At 42.6% G+C, this 18,119-nt stretch overlaps 2 protein-coding genes across 2 annotated transcripts in view; one reads left to right on the forward strand and one right to left on the reverse strand.

Annotated features, from left to right (window-relative positions):
- Positions 1–2,868, forward strand: part of LOC103153470 (immunoglobulin superfamily member 21-like) — a 12,791-nt gene extending 9,923 nt beyond the window's left edge. The window contains exons 7-10 of the mRNA XM_007574406.2: positions 503–603; positions 1,660–1,852; positions 1,926–1,964; positions 2,424–2,868. Coding sequence (XP_007574468.2) covers positions 503–603; positions 1,660–1,852; positions 1,926–1,964; positions 2,424–2,503 — 413 coding nt within the window. The 3' untranslated portion in view covers positions 2,504–2,868. The remainder of the gene's footprint in view (positions 1–502; positions 604–1,659; positions 1,853–1,925; positions 1,965–2,423) is intronic.
- Positions 2,869–3,341: 473 nt separating this feature from the next.
- Positions 3,342–18,119, reverse strand: part of vps13d (vacuolar protein sorting 13 homolog D) — a 52,821-nt gene continuing 38,043 nt past the window's right edge. Inside the window, 22 exon segments of the mRNA XM_007574408.2 lie at positions 3,342–4,468; positions 5,567–5,807; positions 5,897–6,028; positions 6,619–6,814; positions 6,890–7,022; positions 7,745–7,912; positions 7,990–8,124; positions 8,744–8,892; positions 8,975–9,071; positions 10,137–10,286; positions 10,701–10,850; positions 11,405–11,509; positions 11,986–12,156; positions 12,815–12,923; positions 13,000–13,157; positions 13,505–13,607; positions 13,729–13,964; positions 14,970–15,093; positions 15,354–15,529; positions 16,326–16,456; positions 17,424–17,566; positions 17,641–17,767. Of these exon segments, the coding sequence (XP_007574470.1) occupies positions 4,337–4,468; positions 5,567–5,807; positions 5,897–6,028; positions 6,619–6,814; positions 6,890–7,022; positions 7,745–7,912; positions 7,990–8,124; positions 8,744–8,892; positions 8,975–9,071; positions 10,137–10,286; positions 10,701–10,850; positions 11,405–11,509; positions 11,986–12,156; positions 12,815–12,923; positions 13,000–13,157; positions 13,505–13,607; positions 13,729–13,964; positions 14,970–15,093; positions 15,354–15,529; positions 16,326–16,456; positions 17,424–17,566; positions 17,641–17,767 (3,266 nt within the window). The 3' untranslated portion in view covers positions 3,342–4,336.

Below are 18,119 nucleotides of genomic sequence, written 5' to 3' on the forward strand. Positions count from 1 at the left end.
AGACACACACAGACACGCACACACACACACACAGACACGCACACACACACACATGCACACACACACACACACACACACACACACACAGACTAGTGTTTCAAAAAGGGCAGTAATGATTTTATTAATATGTGCAGCACAGATAAAGCAGATTGTTTCGATTGTTTTCTGGTGTTTTTCAGAAATTATGCAACTTCTTCTACAGTTAGGGCCAAAAGTATTCATACTTCCAGCAGATTTAGATTCAAGGCGACCTTTAACCTGGAAGTAATACTAACTAAACTTTCAGATGTTTTTTCTCAGTTTCTGTTTCACTGTTTCTCTTCTTAATGAAGCCGCTAAAGGAGCTACTCCTCAAATTACCTCTCTAGAAACTGATCCTGGACCAGTTCATCCATTTCTTTTTTGCGTTTTTCCTCTCCACTGTCGCCACATGTATGCTTCATGTGCCAAGCGGACAGTGTGAGGTTGAAATATTTCAGTGCGGTCCTTTGTTTTCCCTCAGCTGCTCCCAGAGGACCCAAGCTGTCCACCAGACCCAGTAAGGCCAAAGTGGGAGACACGGTGCGAATTTCCGTCCAGGGCTTCCAGCTGGGACCGTCTGCTGTGAGTTCCTGACACTAAAATGTCTCTGTGCAGCTTGAGAAAGTAGTAACACAGAACGGCTGTGGCACAACTTCAGTATGGCCAGGATGAATGGTAGGAGATGTCAACATGAAGGAAAAAGTTGAAATGAAAAAAACGAGGCTCCTGAACCTCCCTGCTCTCTGATCTAATGACCCAGAAAACGGTTCTGGATCGGTTTGGTGCGAAGCGATAAACGTTGCCCTCTTCACTTTGTAGGTAACAATTATGAAGAAGCAACAGTTTATAGAGCTTCAAAGATCCAGCTTTTATTTTGGTAGTTCACCTCCCGTTAATGGCAAGAGAATTAGCCTATTAGCTAAACATTTAGCTCTGTGCTAGCTAAATAATCAGCTTGCTAACTAAATATTTACCTGGCTTAATAAATATTTAGCTGGTTAAATAAATATTTACCTGGCTAAATAAATATCAGCTTCTTAGCTAAAAATTTAAGTTAGAGCTAAAAACAGTATTTAGCTGATCTAGCTTGCAAAATAAATATTTAGTTTGGACATAAACTTTTATCTCTGGGATAACTTAATATTAGTTCACTAACAATATATTTAGCTTGCTAATAAAATCTTAGGCTTATAGCTAAATATTTCACTACTAGCTAAATATTTAGCCTGCTAGCTAAATATTAGCTTCCTAGATAAACATTTAACTGGCTAACCAAATACCAGCTTGCTGATTAAGTGTTTAGTTTGAGGCTAAATATTTAGCTTACTAACTAAACATTTAGTTATAACATAGTGAAGAAATGACTGAAGAACAAATCACCATTTTTTTCCTCTTATGACAGAAAACAAATTACTGCTGTTAATTTTTAGCTGTAACTCGAGTTAATCGTCGACTCGGTGGAAAAATAAAGTAGAAATCGGTTTAGGAAGAATTTCTAGTGTCTTTCAACACGTTTTTTTTAACCTTTTGCCACATTGACAATGAAGATCAATTTATTTAGTTAGAAGTTAAAGGGAAAGATTGCACTGTTTGTTACTGAGGGCATCAGAGTAAAGGGGGTTGAACTTGTGTCCACAGACCAAGGTGTTCCCGGAGCCTCTGCTCACCTGGACTCGGGTCGGCGGGAACCTGCTGGACGGCAGCGAGAAGCACGATGGGAGGGAGCTGGTTCTGGAGCGGGTCCCCGCCGAGCTGAACGGATCCATGTTCCGCTGCACGGCGCAGAACCCTCTGGGCTCCACCGACACACACACCCGCCTCATCGTGTTCGGTAAGAACCGCTCAGAACCGGCCCAGAACCTGGTCAGAACCGGGCCACAAACAGGTTTTACTTTGTGTTACAGAGAACCCAAGACTGAAGAAAGGAAGGGAACATTTTATCGGTACGTTCAAGAACGAAATGTGATGCTGACCACCTTCATTTATGGCCTAGTTAAAGTATAAAAACATTTAATTTGAAGCTGAACATTTAGCTTACTAGTTAAATAACACATTGGAGCTTGCCAAATTAATTTTACCTTACTAGTTTAAAATTTAGTTTGCTGATTCATGTTTACCTTGCAAGCTAAACATTTAAGATAAATATTTAACTTTCTAACTAAATATTAGCTTCCTAATTAAATATTTAGGTTGAAATCAATAAATCTTATTTTCTCCTCTTATGTCAGGCTAAATAACCCAAATTATTGCTGTTAATTTTTCACCCTGTAATTTCACAAACTGGAACGAAATGAGTGGAAAAGAAGGAAGCATCAGATGGAACCATTAACATAAAACTAAATCAAACTTACCATTTGCAGCATTTAGACTGATTTAAAGGTGAACCACGTTGTTGTGTGCAGCTCTGAACGCAGCGGCCTCTCGGCTCTCCCTCGTACTGAACCTCCTGGTTCTGCTGGGCCTCGCCTGTGAGCTGACATGAGCCGAGCGCCGCGGCTGCAGCAGAACTCCAGCTGGGAGCTTCACCTCCGCCAGGGAGACCGGACCCGGAGGCTCAGCGGACTCAGTCGGCTTCGGCAGGGTGTGTGTCCGGGAACGGGCGCCGGTCCGGTCCGGCACACGGATCTGGGCAGACGGGTTTTCACTCTGGACCACAGCCGGATCTCAACTTTGGTCATTTTTTCCAGGATAACTGGATCTGGTTGCCAGATCTGACTGACAGTTTCCGACCCAAACAGAACCTAAAACCCGGTCAACTTCAAAAAAACAGGCCCAAATCTAAACTTCTGTTGAAATGCATGTTAACATTACCACACATCTCTCTCTCATGTAACGGCTTGTCTGGGGGGAAAATGAGTAAATTTCCACCAAAAAAACTCAGATTTCCTAATTTAGCTCCAAGCTAAATAAATATTTAGCTCCAAGCTAAATAAATACTGGCTTGCTCAGTAAATATTTAGCCTGCTAACAGACATTAGCTCACTAATTATCTAGTTTGGAGCTAAATATTTATCCTGCTAACTAAACACTTAGTTGGCCAACTAGATATTTCGCTTCAAACTACATGTTGGCTTGCTAATTAAATATTTAGTTTGGAGCCAAGTCATAGTTTTAAAGGCCAAAAATATTCAACTTCTGGAAATTTGAAACTTTTGGAGTTTTGACTTTCAAACTCAGAAATTTTTAAAACATTTTTCTAAACCCTCCCCAAAAATTTGAGTGTTTTCTAGTTGATCTTTGACTTTTCAAACTCAGAAATGTCGAAGTTTTTGGGCAGAAATTTACTCTTTGTTAATGCATCAGTAGCAGTCGACAGTTTCCAGCTGAAACAGAACTGGACTTTTTGAACAAAACTTGAGTTTTTTGTGGAGCTAAACCTTTTAAATCATGATGTTACGCTGGGATTTCTATTTTAAAATACTACATACTGACATTTATTAACCAATGATTATCATTGATGATGTCACGCTTGACAGATTCTAAAGATTTCATATTAAATAAGACAAGTGCAAAATCACAGTATTTTAATAAAGGTTTTGTGCTTTTTTCTAAAAATCCACCAAACTCTCTGAAAAGCAGCACAAATTTTAACATCCCACCCAATCTGGCAACACTGAGCCAATTTTTCCATTTGCACAGTAAAAAAATGTGCTTCACTTGTTTAAATGACACAAAATGTTTTATTGCAAAAATATTAAAGGGTGAATTTAAACCGATACGTGTCTGCCTACAAATAATCATCATTCTGGACCAACAACAACATTTTCACCCACAATGTGAAACAAACTGAGTGGAGGAACCCCGACCCTGCAGAAAACCCTCCGACCGCCTCCCTGACCTGGAGCAGCGGATCGGATAAGCAAGAGCCGAGAAACACAGCGAGCCGCGGCGCTTCCCGCCTGACGCTTCCTGCCTGACGCTTCCCGCCCAGAGCCGCTCCTTCTGGGACTTCCTGCCGTCTGATTCAGGCGGCTCCTGCAGAGAGCGACTCGCCGATGAAAGGTTCAAAACCTACGCAGATCTATAGTTTCATGTTCTCTAATAGACTCTTATATACAAACACACACCTAAAGGCAGATTGTTAGAGTTTAGACGCTCGACTTCTTGTTAATATCCTATCTTTATTATTACAACATATATAAATATTTACAGAGTTTATGGTTCTTCTAGACATATTCACAGTTCTGTGTGTCGGTGAACGTCCAGAACAAATAGTGGTTTTGTCAGTTTTAGAGTGCAGGAGTCTCAAAGTGTTTGTTAGAGCGTTGCATGTTTCTCCTTCCGCCGAGTCGCTTCAGAACTTGGGAGGAAAACGTCAGAATTCGAGCAGCAGGAAGTCTTCGTTGTCGTCGGCCGGCAGCATCAGCTGCTGCTCGTAGTACAGGCTCTTGGCGTAGTTGATCTGCTGGGAGATCTTATAGGCGAGGGTCTCGTTCTTCACTTGGACCTGCGGACAACAGCGGCAGCGTTACGGGCTGCAGGGCCTCCCAACGCGTCACACTCTGCAAAAACTACATCCTGAGTAGAATGACTGTTTCTGACTTTACTATCCTGCCAAGCAGATTCTACTGGAAATATCTTCAAATAAAACTAAATTCTAGGTAAATAATTCCTTAAAAAAAATTTCTGAGTGTGAAATTGACATTTTGGGAATTAAACTTACATTTTCAGAGTTTGAAAAGTCATACATTTGCTAGAAAAAACTCAGAAATCTTGAGATCAAACTTTTCTAGAAAAAGAGTGAAAAATTTCAAAGTTAAAACTTTGAAACTCACAAATTTCCAAGTTTGTTTTTTTTCTAAAACATTTCTGAGATTAATCTCATTTCTGAATTTTTTCTTGCCAATTTTGACTTTTTGAAACTAATTTAGGTAAAAATTAAGAGATTATTTTACGGTGGAGTACTAGAGCTACGGCAAAGTAAATATCTGCCAAAAAATCTCAGAAACATTTTCAAAGCTTGAAATGTCAAAGATTTTCTAGAAAAATAATCAGAAATTTTATTTCTAGAACAAAAATTGAAAATGTTCCATTTAAAAAGTAAAAATGTTCAACTTTTGCAGCTCAAAAATTTCAATATACAAATTGAAATTTTACAAATTTTCAGCGTTTGAAATGTACTCCCCTCTTTGTTTCCATCTCCAGCAGAGCTCATACGCTGTCGAACATTTCACTTATAACCAGACATTTTTCCCATAAGTTAAATTATCTGCCAGTGAAGCTAAACTTTTATTAATATTAAGGAAATATTGAATTAAAACGAGCTCCTGCCAGAAGTTACCAGTAAGTTTTATTTTAAGTGTACTGGGATATTTGTAGTGTAAACTAAACCAAACTCACTTGGTAGATTTTGTATTTTTGCAGTGTAGAGAATCTTCTTCAGGTTGTCAGAGTTTATGGATCTTAAATGTATTTTTTCTTCCTGTGGCTAATTATCCAGGTTTTAATGTAAAATAAGTTCTGATCTGATCTCTGGACCTCTGACCCGTTTCATTAAAGTGTTTTTAGAGGTTTGTTTTCTCTGCGGTTCTGGTTCTGGTCTCACCATGGGTCTCTGTTGCGAGGGTCCAGGAATGGCCACTCCGCTGGTGGAGTTCTCCGCCTTCTTGGTGAGCTGGACGTAAACTTTCCCATACTCCCTGGAGACCAGGCAGTGGAAGAGGTCGTCGTATTTGACCTCCAGGACGATGCCCTCGCGGTCCACGCTGTCGCCCGGCTTCAGGAAGTAAACCACTTTGGAGGAGATGAGGACGCTGTAGGTGTCGATCGGCTCCACCGCCATTAAGCTGCCGGACCAGAACCAGGAAGTGGGTTGGAAACGTGACGGAAGCCGGAGCGATCCGGCTCCGTTTGGGCTGCAGACGGGAAAACTTACAACTCGGAGTGGATGTTGTCGGTGAGGCGGAAGAGCTGCTCCTGACCTTCGGCCTGAGTGGCTGAGAACCGCGGCAGCAGGCCCTGAGGGCCCTTACAGCAGCGCGGCTTCCTGACGCGCTGTACCGGGAGCCTGGACAGGAAGTCACAGTCAGACAAACAGGAAGTAGGGCTGGTGTCAATCACAATGCATACCAGGACTCACATGTCAGCAATATCAATATATAAAATATTCACTGAACCACACAGCATTCTGGGACATGTAGGCAGAGGGAAGACTTTAGCAGCTCAACCTCTCAGCTAGCTAAGCTAGCATGGTGGAACCAACTCACTCACTCTTTGGTTACCTAGCAACAGCGTTGCTAGGTAACCGTCTGTTCACTTCAAATGTTGGTCTAGTTTCCAGGGTAGATAAAATAACTTCTCAGCAAGAAATAAGAGCTGGTTTTATGTCGATAATTTCTTAATATTGATTTAAAAAGTATTAGTTCCACTGGCAGATTATTTAATTAGTACTTTGTCAGAATTTGGACTTTAATGTCCGAATTATTTAGTTAAAACAAGCTCGTATATCTTGCTGAGAAGTTACTTTGGCGTTTTTCCAAGGTATCTGTCCTAGAAACTGGAGCAGAAATACTTGGTAGGAGGTTCTGTCTTTGCAGTGTGTTTGTGGACTTGTGGTTCTGGTTCCACCTGCTGCGTCCCGTCTCTCAGGAACCCCACCTGTGGCTGCTGAGGCTGGCGATGTCCCGCACCGTCTGGGCCGTCTCCGAGGCGAAGTCCAATGCCCCGGCGACGGGTTTGGTGACGGTTCCCACCAGACCTTTACCGAGTCCGGAGAAGAAGCCGCTGACGCCGCCCTCCGTCTTCACGCCCTCCACGGTGGAGGTGATGATGCTCGTCATGCCGCCGATGATTCCTGCAGGTCGGAGGCGATTCAGTCATGAACCGGCGGAGCGGCCATGTTGCTGTGACTCGGCGTTCGCTGACTCACCGTGAGCGAGGCCGTGGATCCCGGCCACCAGATGCTCCCCGCTGGTGGCGCCGCAGTACCGGATGTACTCCCGCTCGCTCTGGTGCCGGTTGTCCATGGTCTTCCCCAGACCGTCCGACAGCGTGCCTGCAAACTGACGGGGAAGACAGAAATGACGATCCGGCCCAGTTTGATCCGGGTAACGATCCGATTCTTTTGAACGGTTCTTTACCCTGAACGACAGGACAACGGTCTCTGTTCGTTGTTTGCTCTGCACACCCTGCAGTAGCTATTATTATTATTCTGTTTAGTTTTAAAAATACATTTATTTAACTGGTGAATAAGTAGTAGAATAGAAAAATTAGTAAGAACGGAGGATAGGGGCTGGGTGAGCAAATTCTGAGGAAAAAGTTAAAATTTAATTTCTACATTTTTTGAATTTTGACATTAAAATTTTATTTTGAGTTTTTGTCACAGAATTTTGACTTTTTCTCTGATTTTTTTTCCTTTTTACTTAGAATATTTAATTTTTTTCAGAATTTTGACTTTCCAAAAGTCTGAATTCTGAGATTAAAGTCTAATTTTATTGTCCAAATTCTCTGCCATTACTATTTGTTACATTTTCCTTTTATTTAGTTTCTATGTAACAAGCTGCATAAAAATGTTATTAATACACACACTTGTAAAAAAACTACATGATTTTTGACATTTTGAAATTAAATATTTTATGCAAGTATATAGATAATTCTTTGTAAAAACACGCTGCGGTTATTTTCTTTTGTGATAAAAACAGTCGTAATAAAACTGTCATCCATAAACGGGCTTGTTGTCAGAGAAGCGGGTGGTCTGCAGTGACCGGGTCCGGAGACGCGGTACCTTGGCGGCGGAGTTGGAGACGCCGTGCGTGACGTTGAGCAGCATGCCGTGCACGTTGCCGTGCTTGATGAGCTTGGTCATTCCCTCGGAGACGTCGTTCAGGAGGCCCATCGGGTTCCCCAAGAAGTCCACGGAGCCCAGGATCTGCGCCGCCTGGCTCATCAGCTCCTGCAGGGAGAGACCGCGGCGTGAGGAACCAGAACCGGGGCGTTCGGACAGACCAGCCTGGATGTGTGAACTCTGACCTCTCTGAAGTGCTTGAGGATGTCGTTGATGATGATCTCCTGCGTCTCATAGGGGTGGACTCTGGTAAACGGGTACATGTTGATGACCGCATCCTCGAAGCGGATCAGAGGGAAGCCCAGGGAGCCTTTAAGAACCTGGCAGGAAAAACCCGACATCAGAACCGCCGGCTGCTATCAGAACCACTTTAAAACTGAAATTATACTCAGATTCTTTGGTTCCAACCTGGAAGGAGAAGTTAAAAGAATATTTTATACATATAAATATGAATTTATCCATGACAGAAACAAAAAAGCTAGCTGGCAAGCTACAGCACATTAGCCGCTAGTTAGCGGTAGCCTCAACGGTCACAGAACCAACGAAGATGTACGAGTTTGACTCAAACTTTTGTCTGACAGAAAAATCTCAGAAGAAAAAGAAACCAGATAGATGAGATTAAATTTAAGAGCTGTGATCAACGCACTCGAGGCTAATTTACATTTTCTTAAATTAATTTAACACATTTTAAGAACGTCCTGAACATGATTAATAAAAAAAGTTATGCTGTAATTTTGCAAACCAAATATAAAAATAAATCAATGTGAGTAAACCTTTAATTGACCATAACTTAATGTTTTTATCTTTCAAATAATATTTTAAGATCCAAAATCTGGAAGCAAGACACAAAATTTTAATTTTCACACTCCAAATTCTTCCAGATGTTTCTGATCCGTCCGGGCCTGAAATCCTCACGGTGAGGAAGCGGACCGGCGTTACCTTCAGGTCCGGCGGCAGCTTGTGGGACGGCAGGACGCTCAGTTTGATCTGAGGCAGGCTGATCTTCAGGTTCTCAAAGTAGTAACGCTTCTGGGGCCCGCTGTCTTCGCTGGGCCGCTCATGCAGGTTCTCATCCAGGTTCTCCAGCCCTGCGTTTTGGCATTCAGTTATTTTCACAGACAGCCTGCTGGCGTAGAGCGACGTGTGAGCAGTGAGAGGCGGGACACCCACCGGCCTCGGCCTTCCCGTAGCCGAAGAAGCTGAGCAGCTTGAGCAGCAGCTTCTCGTCGATGATGACCGTGAAGCGCCGCGCCGTCACCATCAGGTGCTGCCGACACATGGAGCTTAAATCAGCACAGAAACCAGCCGACGCTGCAGCCGAACAGAGCCGCTTTCACACAGACACAGGTCAAAGTTCATCCTGGCTCTGACGTCTACGGGGAGACTGTTTGCGTTTTTGTTACTCAGAAGTTCCATCAATTTACTTTTATTAGTTTAGAACCAACATCAGTAATTATGTTTAATATTTGGAAAGGCTTAGATTACTTTGGCAATGGGAGGTTTTTGTAAAATTATTATTTTTTTACCACTTTTTGAACTTGTAACATCAGAGGAACATTCATTTTCAGTTTTCAGTTATTGATTGTTGCTGGAAACAAACCACATTTTCCAAATGTTTAAAATGTTTTTTTCTTTATTTTTGTAAGGAAATTTAGATAAACGAGAGAAAAACAACAATAATAATAAATTTAGATTATTTATATGAACGCTTTTGCTTTCAGAGGAAAATAAAGATGCAACATAATAATAATGATTTAAAGCTGATAAATTCATTAGCTTTTCTATAATCCACACCAGTGAGAGGGCGTCTATCGTATCATTTATTGTCATAATAAATTCCAGTTATTGGTGGTAAATAAAAACTAAATTGGTAAAATGATCAAAAACGCTTTTTTAAAATATATTTTCTCAGTTTCACGATGTCAGTAAATTAGAAAATATGATTAAATGCATTTACTGTGTGCAGTTTAGTGGCGTCCTGCAGAAGACAAATGAAATATTTTCCAAGAACAATCTTTGTGTTTGTGGCTTAAAAAATAAGAAACTGTTTTTTATATAATAGTCATTATCACAATGATACGACACAATATTACAATAAACCTCAAAATCTCTTTTTAACACATTTTTCTCTCCAGTTATTAATCAGCAAATAGTGAAATAATCAACATGTCAGCCTGAACTGCCCTGATGTTCAGCTCAGTTTCTCACATCCTGATGTTAGAAGGACCTTTTCTCTGCAGATGCACCAGATGCCAAAGAAACACCGACCCGGATGTGTGTATAGATCTGAGCCAGTGTGAGCGGATCGTACAGGAAATGAACGTAATCCCACCTTGAAGAGCTCGGTGAGCATGAGGCTGCTGGGGACTTTGACCGAGTTGACCTGCAGGGCGGGGCCGTCTTCGATGGCGCCGTCGTCGGCCGTACTGGGAGAGACGCACAGCATCACTGGCTGGGTGGTGCCGAGCAACTGGTTGTCCACCTGATGGCAACACAGAGACGGTTAAAACGCCTGCCTGCGTCAAAACTAACATTATTTAAACTTATTAAACCCCACGCTCCCGGTGCCTGGGGCAAATTTTAACTTTATTTTTCTTTTTAACCTCCATTTCTGCCCCTCCCTTCAGTTAAACATCTAGGCAGATTTGGTTTCCATGGAAACGTCAAACTCTTGGCTAGAAGCTGATAAAAGGATTTGAGTTCATCCCCAAGTCGGTGACCAGAAACCTTCAGCAGAGAGACATTGTACGGAGCTCCAATAATGCAAAATAAAAAATAAAAAAAAGCACATGGCTTTAATTTGTTTTTCAGTAAAATGATCCCCAATTGTTTTAAAACTCAATTTCCAAAAAATACACTTGAATTGGAGTTGAATATAACAGTTTATTATGGTTACCTGGATGTTCTGGATGCTCAGCTCCAGGACTTCGGTGGCTGCTGTGTGCGTGAAGTGAACGTTCACACCAGAGAGCGTCGCGAAAATGAGCTCCTCAGGAAGCTTGTTGACCAGAGAGACGCCCAGACCGTCCTCCAGGTTAACCAGCACCTGACCGGAGACACAGAGGCAGCGTCAGAAAACGGAGCTACCCGCCGTATCAGGGCCGTTACAGACGGAGCGAAAGGAGAAAAGCTTCCGCCAGAAAACACAGGCATGTTCAGATTGACCTCAGGAAACTTTACAAAGACCAATTACATTTCTAAACCCAAATGTGAAATCTTTGTGACAAAAAACTCTGAAATTTTGAGATTAATCACAGAAATTTCAAGAAAAACATGAAAATGTCTAAGCCCCCAAATTCTTTTTTGAAACTTTGACATTTTCAAAATAATCTCTGAAATTTTCTAGAAAAAAAAACCTTGGAAACTTTCTGACATTTTCTGAGTTTCAAAAGTTAAAAATTTTCAACTTCTGGAGCTCAAACTTCCAAATTTTTTTCTAGAAAATTCCTGGGAATAATCTCACAATTTTTTATTTTTTTCTTGCAAATCTTCAACTTTTCAAACTCAGAAGTGTTTTTTTTTCTAGAACATTTCAGAGATCAATCTGAGGCCTTCTGCAGGAACCCAGCCGGCCTGCAGCAGATGCAAAGCTTGCTGCACCTCCAGCTCCTGCTCAGGCTCCGGCTTCTCCTCCTCTTCTTTGCTGACTTCCTTGTCTTCGCTGGAGGAGCTCCACAGCGCCCTCCTCTGGCTGAAGTCACTGATCTGAAAACAGGAGCATGTTGCTCAGAGGCGCAGCGGCAGCAGAACAAAGAGCTAGCAGCCGTTAGCACAGAAACTAGGGAAGTTATCGATTAATGAGTTAATCTAAAGTTGATTGATCTTATTGAATAGTTCATAAGCTGCCATTTTCTTGAAAATGTCAGTTATACATTCATATATGGGGCCTAATTTTAATCTAATAAAACACTAATCGACAGTTAATCATAAGATAATTAACTCTTTCCATCCCTGACTGAAACCGACAACAACCTTTCACATTTAACATCTAGTTTCCCTTTAGGGTCAATAAAGTGATTTTGAATTTTCATTTCTACCTGGACTGATCTCTAAGTAAACAAACTGAAGTCATAATCAGAAGTGGTTACATCATCATACTAGTAAAGTTCACCACTTCATTCTGTCCTCATGTTGATCAGGCCAACAGCTGATTCCTGGTCCTGTCTGGGTTCTGGACTCACCTGCAGGACGCGGGTTGGTCCATCTGGCAGAACCTGGACCGACAGCACCCCTGATCCAGGTCTCATCTTCTGGTTGATGAACTGCTGCTCTGGACCGGGCTTGTCCAGACCCGAATCCGGCCCCAGAACCACCTCCGCCCCGTCATGCATCCCCGCCACCCCATTTTTCACCTGAGGGGCAAAAGGTCATGGTTCAGGTTTACCAACAGAGCAGGAGTATTACCGGAGACATGGCTTCGTTTCTGGGCACCTGTGATTGTTTTTGCCCAACTCTGGTTTATCGTTTCAGTCCCTCCAGGATCTCATGATTTTTTTCTTTTTACAATATTTCCCATATTTTCGTGCTAATTTCCCCCATTCTGGTGGAGAACATGCTGTGTGACGCCGTAATAGGTAATAAAGTAAAAAAACTGGGTTTAAAAATGTAATAAAAATAATTAAAGTCGCATTATGTGATAAAGACTCAATCGTTTTGGGTTGAAAAGCCTGATGCTGAGGGTTCTGACTACTCACTGCTAACTGGAGAAACAACCTGTCACTAAAAGAAAAACATTTATTTGCCGTCATCAGTGCCAACTAGCCTGAGGATTCAAAACATGGTACCAGCGCTAAGGCCCGCCTCCTGGCTCTGATTGGCTGTTTCTAGTTAGCACTGAGAGAAGGCAAAGGAGTTCACAGTTTATCTTTCTCATAGCAAACTGTCACCAAATGGTGACAGTTTTAACAAACAGTAAAACTAAATATTTTTAATAAAAGTTACTTGCTGCAGCTTTAGAGAGATGAGCTAAAATCAGCGCTAGCGTAACAGAGGATGAGAAGAGAGCAGGACCTGAACCACCAGGAGGGGAAGGCCGCAGGTCAGCATGCCTTGGCTGAAGTACCAGGTCTGGGTGGTGCTGCGGCGCGAGTCGGGCCTCCTCAGCATCAACGGCTCAAACCTGCCAGGAAGCAGGAGGGCGGTCAGGAGGATTCAGGCTCCCCGCTGCGGACAGCGGGCGGATCCAGAACCGGTACCTGTTATCGCTGACGGCAGCCAGCCCGGCGATGTCCAGGACCAGGGAGGTGTCCAGCGGTCGGGGCTGGGACGGCTTGCTCTGTGGGGGGGAGGAGCCTTCGTGGCACAGCATGCCGGACTCGGTCATCCTCCACAGCTGGGAGCGCTTCCCCGGCTCCTGCAGAACCAACACAACATGCTGGACTGAACTCATCCGCAGCTTCATTCCAGATGAACTCATTTGAATTTCATTTTATTTTCCTTTGGGATCAACAAAGTGTTTCTGAATTAGAATTATTTCTGACAAGAGTGCAGACTAGATTTGTTTTAAATCTACCAGAATCTGAAGTTTCAACACATTTTTCATGCTAAAACAAAAATTAGATCCTGTCATTTCTTTAGCTTTTAATGTTTGAACAAAAAATGTAACTAATTTTAATTATTTATGGCAAATATATCTGTGGTGGTCTGGCTTTAAATGTGGTTCCAGATTTCCCCAGTACCCCTCCACCTTCCCTCTCTCACCTTTTTCCTGAGGATGACCCGTCGGGTTTTTGGGTCCACGTCCAGAACCAACTCTGCGCCGCTCCCCAGCCGCTGCTTCCCAACAGGAATCCTCTCCAGGTTCCTGCTCCAACAGAACCACTCGGTTAGCTTAGCAGTAAGCTCAACAACTAGCTAAAAGCTGCTAGCTCCGCGGTTTGGATCGCTACGCCGCGGCGGCGCTGTGAGGGGGAGGCGGGTCGTACGGGGAGAAGGTGTGCGTGGCGGCGATGTAGATGAAGTTCTCGTAGTACAGCTTGTTGTATTCCTTGAAGAAGTTCATGTTGGCTGTGACCTCGGACGACCCCGCCCCCTTCACGATGAGGGTGATGCACGGCGGCAGCGTGGGCTCGTCGCAGGCGTAGTCCATCACCGACGCGGCCTTCACCTCGGACTTCAGCCACAGGTCGGCCACGCCGTGCTGCCAGAACTGGATCGGAACCTGGAGGTCAAACATCCGGACGTTAACGGCTGCGTCGGACATGAAAACACGTTCACTTTATGAACCCTTAAGGTGAATCCCTCAAATCATAAACTCAGCTGTTTTGTGTCACTTGCAGTAATTCAGTTTGAACCAAACTGGATGTTTTCTGTTCATGTCCTTTTGAGGAACGTTTTCATTGTAGTACCATGGATCTACGGCCTCCATTCTGTATTTATATGCCTTTATTTTGAACTTGTTATGTGATCTGTGTATGTTATGTATTTTTTGTTTCTGTTGTTAGAAGTATGTATCTGTTGTCAGCTCGTCTTTCTCAGAATCACTCCAGATTTCACCAGGATGCACAAAGCGTTCGGTCGGCCTTTGGTTAAAAATAAGGATGAAATGGACCATTTATGCTTTTTCAGAAATATTGTAGTCCCTAAGTTACCAAATGTTGTATATAATCAACTGTTATGAAGCCAAACTGTACACCATTTTAATACAAGGCCTGCTTTAAAAGGCTGTAACCCGAACCCTTCCCTCTTAAATAATGCAACAGGAAAGCTGGACAAAAGTCTGCGAACACATGGAAACTATAACAAATGATAGAGTTTTTAAAATAACCTTGTTTAATTATTTTATTGTATAAAGTGCTATAATTGAATATTTATGACTCAGTATGCTACACTGCTAATGTTATATTACAGTTTTTTTGTAATAATTTGTTTTTTCTGAGGATGTGGACCTGTTGTCATGGCAACGGCTAATGGCAATCAAAACAAACAAACCAACTACAGAAGTTTAGTGAAAAACTAACAGTTCATTTCATTCACAGGTCTTATCAGTGCTGGGTACGCTGCCACTAATCTGCTGACAGCCAAGCTAACTTCTGTTTGGCGCCTTAGCGCTAACATTGCTAACTTTGGAAACATTTAGCACGTTTAGCTTTCCCTAAATTATTTTTTCTGAATAAATTGTAATTAACCTGGCTGTTTTGTAAGCCAAACGACGGCGGCGGCGTACCTCGGATAAGTTGTCGATGCGTAGCGGTGGAGGCAGCTGATCCGTGTCCGTGAAGGAAATCAGGTAGGTGACTCCTTTAAGGCTGATCTCGGTCCGCAGGAAGAAACACTTCCCCAGCGTGTCTCTGTTCACAGCAACACATCCTCAGTCATGAGGAAGGAAACTAGCATGGACCAGCAGCAGTTTGTTTAAGAGCTTTGGTCGTTCTCCACAACAAAAAGAAAAACGATTGCTCCGCAAGAGTGTAGGCCAGGTCAATAAGCTACTTTTTATTTATCAACTAACTCACTCATTGGTTACCTAGCAACAACCTGTTGAGTAATTTAGTGAGCAAACGAGTTGAACAGCTGAACAGAATCTCAGAAACCAAACCGTCGGTTTCACCTCATGTTGATGTGGAAGGACTTTGGTTTGTTGACCTCGAAGCCCCCGGACCAGGTGCAGTTGGGGACGTCCATGAGGCGCACACACAGCAGCTGGTCGTAGTCGTTCCGGGGCCAGTGGAAAACCACGCTGGAGCCCGGCAGCGTGGAAATGTACCCCTGAGGGTTGGAGGCGCCCTAACACACAGAATGTAGCATTTGTTGTTGGTGTGACTGATGAAAATTTCATTTTTACCACTTTTTAGAGAATGTTTGAGTTTTCTACGGTGGCTGACGGGTTCAAAACGTGCAGCAAATGCATGAATGATGCAAACAAAAAAAACAAAACAAATGCAGCATAAAAACATTGCAAATGAAAAGCAACAGCAGGAAAAAGAAGCAAGAGGGAAAACGCTGCAAAATCGCTCCACAAAACTGAAGTCCTCCAGGCCACTAGGGGGAGTCTGTAATATTACAACTATAATGCATATTTTCTTCTGGACATCCTGCTAAATCCCGACATCCATTCTTTACTGACTGTCTTCTCCCACATGATTCAGTGATCGACTCCCCCTAGTGGTCTGGAGGACTTTGTCGAGTTTGGAGCATTTTGTACTTGCTGTTGTTTTTACTATTAGCAGAATTTTCCAGTTTGCTTCTATTTTCTGTGATTGCAGCAGTTTTTCTTTTTTTCTGTTGCATTTGTTTTTGAGTTTGTGTGTTTTGGGGTTTGTACCTGTTGGCCACCGTAGTAAATAATAAGCATCATACAGCATGCCTTCACTAACATCCTATCATCCTATCTGGCAGCAGATTGGACAGAAGGACTCAGCTCAGTGTTTGTCAGGAAAAGGAGATTTCAGGAAAATCTAATGATTTATCAAACATACCATCACTGGAATTTAAGCAACTTTAAGGGAAAAAAAATCCCAATTTTACATCACATTTTCCAGTTAAATTCCACAACAAGGAGAACTAGTAGACTGTTTCTCACCTGTCCTCTTGCAAACTCTCTCTGAGCAAAGGCCAGTTTGTGTGTTGAGTGGTTATCCAGCAGGTAGCGGGGGGCAAAGGTCACTATGTGGGTGTCTCTGTAGTTTCCTTTCCCTTTATGCACGTGGATTCCTGCAGGAACGATTGAGGAAACGGTCACTGCTGGGTTTAAATAATATCTCTGTTTAAAATTCCCTCATCGGTTGCAGCAGAATTCAGAGACCCAACAGCGACTCCATGCATGAAGAGCTGGAACGATTATTCATGATGAATCCAGTTTTGAAGTAATCGTCAACTAATTTAGTAATGAGTTAAGTGGCGTATAAAAACTCAACAAGGTCATTTGCTGAAAGAGGAGCACAGTAATTAAGCCAAAACTGAACAAATATAAACATATTTTGGAATTAAAATGAAAAACCTTCCCTGTCTGTAAATATGTTCCATCCAAAACTCCTCAAGTGGCAGCTTTTATTTTCACCTGATTCTAAATCTGTAAAATAAATCTCCTACTTGGCACCTTTTCTGTCCAATTATCAGTAAATCTAAAAATCAATCACCAGATCAGCCGTAAGCTGAGCTGATGTTAAGATTTACAGCTGCAGATGCATCAAACAATCCAGTCTTCACTAAAAACATGCTACTGTTGCATTTAGGCAATAAAAGATGTATTTACTTATTTATAAAGAGCGATTAAATTGTTTGTATATTTTCCCCAAATAATTTGAGTAAATCTAAAATCTGCTAAATGTGACAGTATTTCCAGTTAATCTTAAGACAAATGAAGAGAAGAATCAATTACTAAAATAATGATCTGTTGGCTCCTACATGCATGAACTGAATCCCTAACTGGAAATCCATTGATTATGTATCAGTCTGATTACGTTACAGAATGTGAACAGGTCATGCTGCCTCATGCTGAAGAGGATAAATCCTGAAATCGGTAATTTAACGAGTCAACAACCCCAAACAAACCATCGTGTTGGAGATAAACTCATATTTTTTAAATTCACTGCTATCGTTTTCAGCACAAATGTCCGTCTTTAGCTTTAGGACGTAGCTTTGATTCGTCTCTGATCTTAAATCTGACAGAGCGTCTTGCCTATGTTGTAGATGAGTCCCGGTTTGTTCCCCGGCTGGGTGACGTTCAGGGCTCGGACTCCGCTCCCTCCATCCAGGGAGAAGCGCTGGCACCAGCCGGGAACTCCGTCCGGGTGGATCCCTTTCCCAATCCGCATCGTGCACCTGCAGCAAAGATGAGCAGGAATGAAGGACAACCTGGTTCCTCTGGAAGCAAAGAGCGGAGTTGACGCGCTTACATGGAGGGCTGCTCCTTGTCTGTGTAGCAGAACAGCAGAGGGCTGAGGCTGCGGGCCAACTCGTGCTCCTGGAACTGCCCCGCCGCGTCGGTTTTGGTGTTGTCCTGACGGAAAATCAACGGCAGACCTGAGGAACCAAAGAGGACTCAGTGCCACAGGGAAACGATTAGCTCAGCAAAATCCTTCACATGCGAAACAAGAACCGAACGTGGCGCAGATCAGGCACTTTTTGGAAAAGAAAATTCAAGATGGCCACCATGGTTGTCAAAGAAAATTCATTTCTCCACTTTATTTGCCAATATTTATGAAGGATGAATACTCTGTACAGTAGGGCTGTTGTAAACGAATATTTTAGTAATCGAGTAATCCAACAATTATTCTTACGATTAATCGAGTAATCGGATAAAAAAAAATTATAAAATGAAATATTGGTAAATCTGGCATAATACCGGTGTTACTATCAGATATCAATATCAGTC

The sequence above is a fragment of the Poecilia formosa genome, unplaced genomic scaffold (genome assembly GCF_000485575.1).
Source record: "Poecilia formosa unplaced genomic scaffold, Poecilia_formosa-5.1.2 Scaffold351, whole genome shotgun sequence".
NCBI classification, from domain to species: Eukaryota; Metazoa; Chordata; class Actinopteri; order Cyprinodontiformes; family Poeciliidae; genus Poecilia; species Poecilia formosa.